The sequence below is a fragment of the Uloborus diversus genome, chromosome 6 (assembly GCF_026930045.1).
Source record: "Uloborus diversus isolate 005 chromosome 6, Udiv.v.3.1, whole genome shotgun sequence".
Lineage (NCBI taxonomy): Eukaryota > Metazoa > Arthropoda > Arachnida > Araneae > Uloboridae > Uloborus > Uloborus diversus.
This window is the reverse complement of record NC_072736.1, coordinates 132,641,246-132,654,224: the sequence shown is the minus strand read 5'-3', so window position 1 is coordinate 132,654,224 and position 12,979 is coordinate 132,641,246. Positions and strand designations below refer to the sequence as shown.

At 37.3% G+C, this 12,979-nt stretch overlaps 1 protein-coding gene across 1 annotated transcript in view; it reads right to left on the bottom strand.

The window, feature by feature from the left end:
* LOC129224987 (single-stranded DNA-binding protein 3-like) overlaps positions 1-12,979 on the bottom strand; it is a 158,638-nt gene that overhangs the window by 48,379 nt on the left and 97,280 nt on the right. Inside the window, exon 8 of the mRNA XM_054859535.1 lies at positions 5,863-5,937. Coding sequence (XP_054715510.1) covers positions 5,863-5,937 — 75 coding nt within the window. The remainder of the gene's footprint in view (positions 1-5,862; positions 5,938-12,979) is intronic.

Sequence of the window (12,979 nt, the reverse complement as noted above, 5' to 3'; positions counted from 1 at the left end):
TGTGTACGTAGGTCTGTGTATTGTGTGTAAAGGCGCGCGTGTAGGCGAGGGTGTATGAGCATGCGTGTGTAGGACATGGACGCCACCACCCAGCGGAAGTGGATTCCGGGGGACAGTGCTCAGGACAAGAGCAGCCGTGCCGCCGCCGGTGGGCGGTGGTGCTGCTGCTCCAAGCTGAAAAAGGAACCACAACGTCAAGGACTGTCAAATGAGAACAATAAGCAATCGTGATTGCTCAAAAAAAAAAGCAACCCCATTACAATATTGTCTTTAAATTTGCCGAATAAGGGAATTTTTGGGAGGTCAGAGAAACCTCAACCCCCCTCTAAAATAATATTTTATTTACATTGGAACTTTGCAAGGGAGATAAAATATGAACTGAGTCATATTACTTCAAAATAAGAGCCCTAATTATACCGAGTTGGAAAGAATTACCTTAAAGGCAACTTGAAAAATTATTTTGTTCTAAAGATATCAATCAGCTTGTGATGACTCTTGTACAAGATGCAACACGGCAACTGACCGTTTCACTACACCCCCCCCCCCCCCGGAATGAAAATGTATGACTAAATCTTTGACAACGCTAACCACGTTTATCAGCCCTTTCTCTCTCTGCAAATCATAACTATTCATAACGTGTTTCCGCAGGTTTATCGAGAACGCTAAGATCCAACGCAGATGGCTATTCCACGAACATCATTAGCTTATCATTAGGAAGGCCAGCAGACCATTTCTAAGCTCTTTTCGACAATACAAGAACAAATTGACATGTTTTGTTCTAATGATCTTTCTCGCTGTGTCACAGCCACAAATTCAAAAATCAGCAATGGAAAAAAAAAAAAAAAAATGGAATTAACGTCATTAATCTGCTCCAGGTGGGTCATTCAACTCAATCAAATTTTCGATTCGATTTTGAGATATGGTATTCGCAGTCGTGAAAGACTTATCGGTAATGTCAAAGATTCGTTCTTTGAGTCACCCCCTCCCCTCCCATTTATTCTCGGTACAAACAAAGATCATTTTGATGTACAGTCGACTCCCGCTACAACGCGATTCGATTTAGGCGAAATGGCTATAACGCGAATTTTTCACGAGTAACGAATTTTTGAGCTAACGCAATTTTTTTCGCCCACAACAAGAATTATTTTGGAAAGGAGTATCAGCATCGTTATTGGCCACTAAATATTGATTTAGTGAATGTTATTAAATCTCTTTTCGCACCACTGACAGCCAAAGTTCCCACACCAAACTAGTCTAGTGCATCAAATAACCACTCCCAGCATCTTTCATTTATTTATTTTTTTCATTCTAAATATACAAGTTGATGAAATATAATGGCACCTTAGAGTCACCTTCACCTAAAAGTTCGTGAAGATGGGAAGAAAAAGAAAGTTTCTGATAATTTTTTTTTTTAAAAAGGCTAACTACCAAACGGCGCGAACTTGAGGGTTACAGATCTGGACAAAATTCTGGATTTAGGTTAGTTCCCACTAGGTATGAACATAGGTGAAGCGGTTTGACTGCATAGGCCCTAGTTCGGCTGCAATGGGGGTCAAAAAATGTTATTTGAGTCCAGAAAAACAATGGTTTTCCCTTTGAAATTAAACGTTTTTTAAACTCTTTTCTGGCATTTGCATTGCAGTATGAACCAATTAAATGCATTCACAACACAGAATAAATCCCCCCTTTCCCTCCTTTGTTGTACTGAAAAGAGCCGCCGAATGTCTTGGAAGGGTAGACATTGTCCCAAAGTTTCCAATTTCCATAAAACTCAATTGCAATTCTCTGGAGTCCTGCCATTTAGATGGCAAAAACTTTAGAGTCACGAATCTGAATAAACTTCTGAATTTAGATCAATTTGTACTAGATATGAGGGCAGGTAAAATAGTGCATAGGCTTTAGTTCGGCACCAAGGTGGGTCTAAATTTGCTTGTTCGAACTGCGATAGCGTTTTCTTTGGAATTTTAAACTTGGCACAATATTTGCTCTTCTAACATCTATCGCGTCTCTTGTTGTACAACGTCGGGGCATTGAAATATATTCCATTCAGTTCCATTCAATTATTCTATTTCAGTTATACCAAACAGTGTAGTTCGGACGGCAAAAACTTGAGGGTCATGAATTCGGATAAATTTCTGGATTTAGGTCAATTCATACTAAATATGAGGATAGGTAAAATAGTTTGAGTGCATAGGCTTTAGTTCGGCACCAAGGAGGGTATAAATTTGCTTGTTTGGTTCCGGAGCTGCAATAGCGTTTTCTTTGAGATTTGAAACTTTTGCACAATATTTGTTCTCCCAACATTTGTCGCGTCTCTTGTTAGTACAACGTTGGGGCGTTGGAATTTATTCTATACGGTAAATGCATTCAGTTGAGCGATACTGCAATGCAATATCAAGAAGAGAGGGAAAAAAGGTTTATTTCAAAGGAAAATCACTGCTTTTCTGGAGCGAAACTAGAAACTTTGGACCCCCATTGCGACCGAACAAGGGCCTATGCAGTCAAACCGCTTCACCTGGTTTCATATCTAGTGGGAATTAACCTAAATTCAGAATTTTGTCCAGATCTGTGACCCTCAAGTTCGTGCCGTTTGGTAGTAAGATTCTCAATGTGCTTGAACAACTACAAAACGTCGACGGTTAGCGCGACAATAAGTATGAGTGAATCTTCAACACGTATAGTTAAAAATCAAAACGAAAAGATATCCGTAAGAGTTCAGAACTTAGTTTCAATATTGAAGCTTGCAGAGCAGTCTAGCAAAGTAAATATTATAAAAATGGAAACTGCTCTTGAATTGTGGATTAATAAAGAGATCAGGAAGAGGAGATGTTGAAACAGATTGAAACATCATAAAAGAAAAGGCGAAACAACCGTATTTAAAAATGTATTTGATAAAAAAAAAATAATCTGATCATGGAGCATAAATCATTACTATACTCATTCTTTAACTCTTAAATATTGTTACTGTATCTACTGTACAGTGCTATTATAGTGCATCATTTTAATTTTACTACATGCTGTACATACCGTGTTGTTTTATTTTATGTCTTTCATTCCCATTGGTCATTCATTTTGTGCATCTTAAAGTATTTCATGTTGAATAACAGTTTATTCTTTAAATACAGTAAAAGTTCAGTTCTTTATGCAAGAAACTGCAGTGTATGGTTAAGGAATGCTTTAGAGCAGTTTGGGGGGTGTTTATAAGTGTCTAAAAGTATTTGGTACGCTTTAAAAAATTTATATTCACATATTTTTCCACAACGCGAAATTTCGACTAACGCGAGGAACATTGGAACGCATCCCTCGCGTAAGTCGGGACTCGACTGTACTGCACTTAGCAGATTCGTTTTTGGCTGTAGTGAAAAGTTGTTTTCAGCAAACAACGTTCCCCCCCCCCACCCCACCCATTCAAATAACAGATCTTCGCAAAGCTTTCTAGCGATTCCAAAGCAGAGTATTCTCTACTTTTCCTTTATCTTTTAGCGTGAAGCCTTAGGGAGGGGTGCCCACCCCTAAGAGCAAGGGCGCACCCCCTAAATATCGCGAAGAACCCCCCAAAAAAGTAAATACCTTTAAAAAACACCCCCCTTAACAGTTTATATGGTACAGTCTGCGCCATGCCCCCCCCCCCATAGGTGGGCACCTCTGCCTTAGGATTACCATGCTCTGTCGAATACCGCAAGAGAAGTGGTTGGGTCCCTTGGAGATTGAAACGCAGCATTCCTCCAATAAAGGGAACAATTAATCTGCACGGTACACCTAGGGCCATCATTTAGGGGGTTTACGAAGGAGGCGGGGGGGGGGGGGGGGCAATCAAACCCCTCTTGAGGGCTTTGAGAAACTTAATACATTTACACCCTCTCCAGAAAAACATCGATATAACGAGGCTAAAGACACCATTATCTAAGCAGACTAGCAGTCTTGAATATCGAATCACAACGAAACCGAAAACATCTTTCCCAAATTTCGTGATTCCTGAAGAAAGAAAGACAAAAAGTTCGGAAGTAAGACATTAATATTGGAAAGATGACTTTTTAAAGAATGGATGAGCCGAAGAATCCTTGTGTCTGACACATAACGTTATTGGAAACAAACTGAAAACCTTTCGAATAGATTTTGAATTAATTTACTACTGGTGATAGACTTCATTGCAAACTGAACTTCCCAAAACTAAACGTAGATAACAAGGAGGAGCACACAGATTGTGCGACAATTATTTCAGACAAAATATTTTATTAATGCAAGATAAATTCTGAAAACAATAAGGCTACTTAAATGGGGAAAACTCAGACGAACTCTGAAGGAGGGGAGTCGATCCTAATATGGAGAACTTTGATGTATGAATTCTGAAACAATTGAAAACAAACATCGTCATGCAACTGTAAACGAAGAAGAACGCTTTTTGGAATAAAATACAAGGGTTCAGTAAAGCTCACTTCACTAGAATAAAATTCGAACTGCATCACGCATTTACTGTACTCCACAAAATAATGACCAAGGCAGAGCGTACAATGTTCAATTAAAACATTTAAAAAACAAGTTAAATACATAAAAGACTAAAGAAATTGATAGAGATAAAAGATAAAGATTGATAGTTTTGCATTCTGTTCCTTTAGCAATCAGGATTTCATTTCGGGATATAATTTGACAATCGTGATCTATATACAACATGAGTGGTAATACGTGATCACAAGCGTTTCTAAAAGAAAAATACTGAACACAAGCTTAAATAATTGACGTCAATCATTTCACGCTCATAGGGTCAGAATCTGAACTTAGTTCACAAGGTACATAATTGGAATCGACTAGAAATTGATTCCTTGGTAGCTATTTTCAGTAAAATAGTCGCCCGCTAAACCGCTAATCTACAGCTTTATTCCCTCCCTCCTTCCTCACACGATTTTAAAATAATGAGCCTGCACAAAGTCAAAGGAACACAAACAAAAACTAGTTCTTTGACCATATTCAAAGAAACTTTGAGCAGGATATCATGTCAAACCATCATACGAAAAGCACGTTAGATATTTAATGGACAAATTAGCCAGTATTGTCTATAGCAGGGCTTCCCAAACGTTATAGCAAGAGGATCCTTTTCATGGATCAATGCTTAGTGCATACCCCCATAAGAGTGTATAGAAATTTGTAGTTTAAGATTTGTGTGTTAATTAAATTAACCAATATTAATTAGAGGAGAAACATCACTATTTAAAAAGAGGTTAGTACATAGCTTATAATGCTTAACGTTATTTACAAATTCTTGTGTTCAAAAATCAAGTTGAACAGACGGAATCACAACAAAACGATTAAAGTCAATATTGAACATTTAAAGAAAATTAGGCAGCAAGTAAATTATTTCTTTGAGTTTGTTGGAAAGTTCAGTGTAACATTTTTTCTAAAATAATATTATTCAAAGAAAACTAGCCGTCATCAAGGCTTTTTTTTTTTTTTTTTTTTTTTTGTCGCTCGGGAGTTAGGACTCTAGGAGGAGGAAGTAAGCATCTTGGAAGGTAGATTTCAAGGTACAGTCTGAAGTTCCGTCAGATTCATGATGACAGACTGCATGGTTTTGTCTAAGAATACGAAAACGGTTCGACGACTCTATGCATGATCCTACAGCATTGTACCTTGAGCTGTCGAGAATTAGTGCTCGAAGGACAACTCCATACTTCGAAGGTGAAAATTCTCAAATGCAAAAGCATTATTTATATATCATTTAGCACCCCCAAGGGCTCCGCGGACCACAGTTTGGGAAGTCCTGGTCTATAATAGTTCACCAAAGAAGTTTACACAATTCAAGGAGGAATAAATTCCATAAATAAATAAATCCCATAAATTCCAGTAACTAAAATATCAAACACTTACATTGAATTCAACTTGCTGAGGCATCCGAACGCCAGGACCTCTAGGACCTCCGGGGTACCTCGGTCCCATGAAGCTCTGGAAAGAGAAATGAATACATTTATAATTAATCATCACATTAACTTGAATGACATTTTAATACAATGTTCAAATGTTTTCTTTAAATTACAACGAGAGAGAAATCAAACAGACAATAAATATCACATATATAAGTTATTCACCCTGAAGACAAATTTGGGTTGCGCAAGTTCTAAAAACAATACACGTATACCATTAATTATTATAACAATCAAGCCATCTTGCTCCTTGATGTTTTAGAGGAGTAAAATCCATTTTGAGTAAAGGAAATGTACAGAAGGAGTAAATAGATCACAATAGTGATTAATTTCATTAAAAAAAAACTTTCTAAGGATTAAATGGAAGGTGACAGGGAAAGAAAAGACGTTATTTTACTATTCTGAATTGAAACATTGAAAAATGTTTAATATTTGAGCTTTAAAAAAATAAATAAATAAACTGATTTAAAAGAAAAAAAAACTGAATGTAACATTTTAAAGATTCCAATTGTATTCCCTCCCTATTTTTCCAGACGCATTTGCAATTGAACCGTTTATTTCAAAAACCAGTCAAGCGACAAACTCTAAAATTTGAAAAAGCGTTTTTACCTTCGTATTAAAATTGTTCTATAAGGTTACAATGTTTTAAACTGAAAGGGATAGCTATTTAGGTAGGTTTCTTTAAAAAGCAATGTTGTAATCATCATTGAATAATTTGACATAGTAATGTAAATGTTTTCCCAAAATGAGAAATTTTGTCGGCATTTGACTGGTTTTTGAAAAAAAAAAAAAACTAATTCAATTGTCAATGACGCTTGTAGAAGCGTTAAAAATATCTCTGTCACATTTAATTTTGAAGCGTAATTCAGTAAACCCTATGGGCGAGACACTAGTAGGATCGAGGTTTCTCTAAAACCAAACGTAATGCCATTGAGCGCATCTCACTTTTTCTTCACCCTAGAATTTCCGGTAAAAGCAATATTTTCATTTCATCTTAAAAAATTCAAGCAATCATATTCAAAGAGACGTGACAAGAAATCTAACAGCTTTTTCTCGGAATTCGGGTTCGAAAATAATCTTTCTTCTACAGCAACTTTCTCTCTCTCCCCCCCCCCCCCCTTCCCCAAGATGAAAGAAGAAGGCGATGTGGAACTGCTAAATGTGGACTGTGAGAAGAGAAGGCAAAACCAAAACCGGCATTAATTGAGCTCGGAGACCCATTCATCGCCCTATCAATTTCCAGGTAAGGACCATGGATAGAACAAAAGATCTTCGCCGATTAAAGAATCCCAAGAATCGAGATCGCAATCGTCACACTTGTGAATGCGGAGCCGCATTCACAAGTGTGACGTGCAAGACAAGAAGGCCGCCGATTAATCAAAGCCCAGACACATTTCTTTTCGAAGTTTCAGTCCTCGAGACTATTATTTATGGTAGGCGAGCCGTTATGAAATACGTGGGACATACGCGGCAAATGATGTTCTTTCTATGGAAGAGGTGATGAAAAAGTATCGCTGTTCCTTCCCTCCCTCCCTCCTACTCTGCCAGTTTCCCAGGTAGTGGACGAGGTTCATCATGTATCTTCGAATGTTCCTAAAGGACTAGAGCACAAGTACTATTTCACCTGGTTTCAAATGCGATGGGGGAGGGGGGGTATATAAATATCAACATGTGAGCAAGTTTATAGAAAAAATAATAACACATGAAGGCGATAGGTAGGCTGGTCGTTTAGGGGGACTTTGTAAAATTAATGTAATTACCCGGAAGTGGGAGTGGTTTTTGATGTTTTTTGGTTTCATTTGCATGGATTATACAATCAAAATAAATTATACCAAAAAAAAAAAAAAAACAGCAAAAAAATCTCAGGCTTATTTGGAAATTAGGAGAAATTACTTGTAGATAGCTTTAAAAGGGCCACTGATCTTCAATGGGGACTAATAAATTGACTACGATCTGTTGCTGGTCGTCACATTTTCTATGATGCCCCCTCGAACTGTAAAATCCGAAAAGACTGGCCTCTGGCTATAGGTTAAGGTTGTGCGAAAAAAAGTAAAACAAAAGAAAAGTTTCAAAATGAGCCATTAATTGCGTGAGTAAAATAAAGATCACATGTGCCAAATCGAATAAAGAAATTAAAAATTGTAATAAACGAGAAAAGAGCAAAATATTTAGTTAGGAGAAAAAAAAAAAAAACCATGAAATCACTCGATTATTTTCCCAAACAAACTAATGCGCAGGTTAATCTCAATCTTAATGAGGCGAAATTGGGAAATAACCAGAAAATCAATGATGTACAGAATATAGAGAAAAAAAATTATGTTCGCAAGTGTTTCAGAATATTCATTCAAACTTGGGATTTGCAAGAAATAAGTGGGAATGAGGGCAAGAGCACCCCGATGGGAGGTCACTGCAACCTACCAAAATTTTTCTTATTTGGTAAATTTTGTCTGACGATTTGTCAAATTTATCATCATTCGGTTCTAGGGTTCGATTCGGCAAAAATATCATCATTCGGCAATGTTTTGAGTTCCTTGCGGCAGAATTATCATCATTCGGAAAAATTTAGAGTTGAATTCGGCAAATTGAGAATTTCCGCCCTCCCAAAAATTTTGCCCCTGAACAATTACATCACTTCCGTCACACGAAAAGCTTGCGGGTCAGAATTTTAAAACCCTCGCATAAGACTTCAAATATCTGAAGAATCTCATTTCTGTCTCGTTCATCCCGGTCACATTTTCTGCCCTGTAATCCATTTTGCGATTGAGATGCATCAAAACATCCATCTGAAAAACGTTAGGTTACCGACCTTTCCTCGTTTCTTACAATTGTACAAGACGTAAAACAAGGCGAAATGAAAGAACAAATCAAAATAATTCGAGAAAAAAAATAAATATAATAGCGTGAAACATAATTCCGGTTCTCATTTGATCGGAGAGAAGATTTAAAGCCCAGTCGAGCGGATAATTATTTGGTACCACGTTTTCGTCCCATACAAAGACCTCTCCGGGAGGAAGCGCGGAGCAAAACAAAAAGCTTCTTCAATATCTGGAGGTTATTTTACAACCCGACTTTCTGATAAGAACAAGACCGAAACGAAGAAGGGGGCACACCATAAAAGACGATTACGCGGCTTGTTTTAATTCTGGCACAGCCGAAACTTATCCCCGGAAACGGTGTTCTCGTCATTAAACCCCTAATAACTGAAAAAGGAGGGCCGGAGAGGGGCGGGGGTGGTGGAGTCGCACTTTATCGACTGTGTGGTTACTTAAAGCTCTCGATTCATATCTCGTTTCGGAAACTGTAAATTGGCTGAGTGGCCGCGTCAGTCACTCACTTCGCAGAGGAGAAAATTGCCCAAGGTGGCAGTTATTATAAGCTGCCTCATTCCATTAAAGCCCCGGCATAAGTCGAGGAAATGAACGCAGAAATTTGTTTCCGCGCGCTGGCATCTCGAATTTCCCGGTTGCAGTGAAAAGATTAATGATGTCCTTTTCCATCGAAAGGGGGGTGGGGGAGGCGCGAAGTTGCTGTCAGAGGTATTCCAAAGATGGCGAGCGAAAGAGTTATTTAATTACACGCGAGAATGGGGTAGGGAGTTGCTTCTCCCCCTCAAAAATTTGCCTTTGTGCCGCCAAGTTTTCGTGCACCAGCTGACTTTTGTTGATGGTCCTACAATCGCGTTTCCTTGTAACTAATGTTACATTTTAAAGTAGCGTCGTGAAAGCGAAAACGAGATTTCTTTTAAAGTTGTGTCGGGGAAGGAGTCATAGAAATGTCCATTTGTTATCGACAAACTAAATGGTTTATCGCAACCGAAATGTTTGGGACTTGAACTTTTTTTTTTTTGTTTTCAGATTTTGAACTACATTAACTGCAATAAAATGTTTCACAGCAATTTTTAGAAATGCAAAATTTAGAATGTTCGAGAAAACTGATTTTTTCTCACGGAAAAAGAAAGTAAAAAACGTTGTTTAAAGTCAATTGAGGGTGGGATTGGGAAGCAATTCACATCCCTTTGCTTAATGACTTAACTTTAATGAATTGAATGTGGACTTAAACACGTACAAAGTTGAAAACCAAGATAGGATTGTATTGAAAAGTTTTTCTAAGTGATGCTGTATACTGCCGTGCTAAGCGCAAAAGTGGTATCTACAGCTGAGTTCAAAATGAGAAATTGCCGTTTAAAATTTCGTGCCTCCATGTATTTGATTCAGATGAAACTTTTTCAGAATTTTTTAAAAAATATTTCCCATCGACAAATGACCACAAAAAATTGTACTTGGGTAAAATATGTGACAAGGAACCACCTGGTTACAATAACTCAATTTTGTCAAAAAGTGCAGATACCACTTTTGTGCGTAGCACGGCAGTATAGCACAATCTACCAGAGCTACCAGTCCCATCTCTTGCCCCTAACAGATGAGGATCTTCTACATCTGAGGCTGTGAGAAGCAAAGGAACGTAAGTGGCAAAATTTAAAATGTTGAGATAACCAGTACAAATGGTAGGTGAACATCTCCTCTGACTTGGGGAAAGAGATAGCACTAGTAGCCCAGGTAGGTGCTGCTTTACAGCATGATTTGGAGGAAAAAAAAATCAATGAAAGCCTACCAAGGAAGTTATCTTTAAATGCGTTTTACCCAAAACTTGAAAATGTCTCCTTGCATGCCTTTGCTCCTCACTGCCTCATTTGTGCTAGTTACCACCATAATTTTTAATTTTGGCACTACAACCCATTGCTTTTATGTGTTTCAACCAAGCAATGTTAGGAAGTGCTACGCAGTAGTTAACATTAACAAAAAGCAATAACTGTAATCAAATTCCAAAGTTTGCAGAGTGAAGGAAACACACGTTTTTTTTTTTTTTTTTTTTTTTTTAAAGCTTCGTTCGAAACATTCGTTTTAGAAAAAAAACTAATACTTTTGACTTTTCTGAAACATAATGGAACTTTAAGCATGAAGAAATAGTTTTGAAACGAGGCGAAAATAGTTTATTTCTAAAAAAGAATATTATCAAAGAAGTTTTGAAAAATGAGCTGAAATTGAATCTCCATATAAAATCTCAGTTGCGCTTACATTTAAACTTGGTCCACCCCTACTAAAATCATAGTAAATGTACAGAAACAATGCAATAATAATAATCATTAACTGAATTTTTAATTATTTGTGAATGAAACCATCTATGACTAAAAGTAAACATCATTTTTCATCTCAACAATTAAGTTTTCTTCTTACATGAGTTACATTTTAAAATCTGTCACTGTAGCTATTTTACTTTTTTATTTTTGTGTGTTTAATGGCTCAAGTACCTCAACGATTGTACTGCGGTAACCCAAATATTTATTACGATGAGGATCATTTTGAAGGGAGCTGCTTGCTAGAGAATTAAAAAAAGGTGGGAAGTCGTCATTTCATATTTTTCCAGGGTGGGGGAGGGAGTCAAAGGGTATGTGCTCAATGTATATTAAGTCGGAAAATAACAAAAACCACGCCCACATATAAAGAAAATATATATTTCTCAAATCCAGGTGATGGGGGCAATTGCCCCCTCCTGACTCCCGTAAACGGCAGGCTAACTCTCGCCTACTGGATTGGCAAAAAAATGGGATAATTTCCATAAAGCAACCCGACAACGTTTCAAAAACCACCTCAGCTCCTTGTTGTCAAAGCAGCAACTGCAACACCGGGATCGGAGTTTGCGACCTTTTGTCTGTAAGATAAATGAATTACAACACCTTAATCACCACCGGAAGGGATACTTTATATTTTTAATTCTGGATCTGCAGCGAAGCAGAAAGTTCAAATTTTTAATATACATACTAAAAAAGTGCAATTAGTATCATTTGTCACTTATCAATGCTCCCTTTCAAGTTATTAAGCGCAATTTTGGTTCCCGTGACCAACAGGCCCACATCGAATATAAATGACAGCACATTGAAAAAATAGAGTAAACGTGCCATAAGAGGTTGAATTATACTTGCTGAAAAAAACACACGCAAAACATTTTTTCGAGCAATCACATTGCTTATTGTTCTCATTTGACTGTTTTGAATTCCTATGATATTATTTCCCCCCCCCCCCGCCTCTCTCTTCAGCAGCACCATCAACCGGCTCCTCCCAAAGCTGCTCCTCTAGCAAAAACCCGTCTCCAGGTTGCATCCATATCCTACACATACAGGCATACACACACATACACACACACACACACACACACACACACACACACTCACTCATGCATGCACACAGACACAATAATTACACAAGCATACATACACATACCCACACACTCATGCCTGGACACAAACACATACTCGTGATTGCGAAAAACAAAATTTGAATTCAAGAAGCTAAAATTCAAACTTTTTTTTTTTTTGTTTTTTGATTTAGGGACCGTCCATAATTTTCATTTTTTCCTTCATCATTTTTGACTTCCCCCTTCGTCACAATTTCACGAACTCCCCCATAAAAGGGTGACGTCATTTGGGGACAGCCTCTCATTCCACACAATGATAGTACGTATTCCCAATTTCAATTAAAAAAAATTAAAAAATTTCACTTTCTTAAAAAACTATTTAGTTTTTATTAACGGCAAAAGAACGTCATCACATTACCTTAAAACTCCATTTTGAACAATACTATTCAGAAACTTAGTAATTAACAACTCATCTTCACTTTAAAGTCAAATAATCAAGCACACAACAAAAGCAATGAAATAAAAATATAGAAAAACCGTCGGTTAAAAATATTCTATCTGCCATCGCAAGGGAATGAAAACTTTTCGCAACTCTCTCTCTTTCTCTTATGTTCAGTTATGCCCAACCATTTCACGCCAAGTTACAACTCCTATATATTCTTTGCTCTCAAAGAAAAAAAACGGAATAAATTCGCATCAAAGACATATATATATTCCGCTCACGAATAAGAGAAATGCGAGCTATAAATCAGCAACTAAAATGCACTAAAAATAAGGCACACATACATATGGATATATATATATATACCCCTTCATTTTTCAAAATGCACACACGCGCGCATAACAAACACCGTTGAAAAAGCATAAAAATA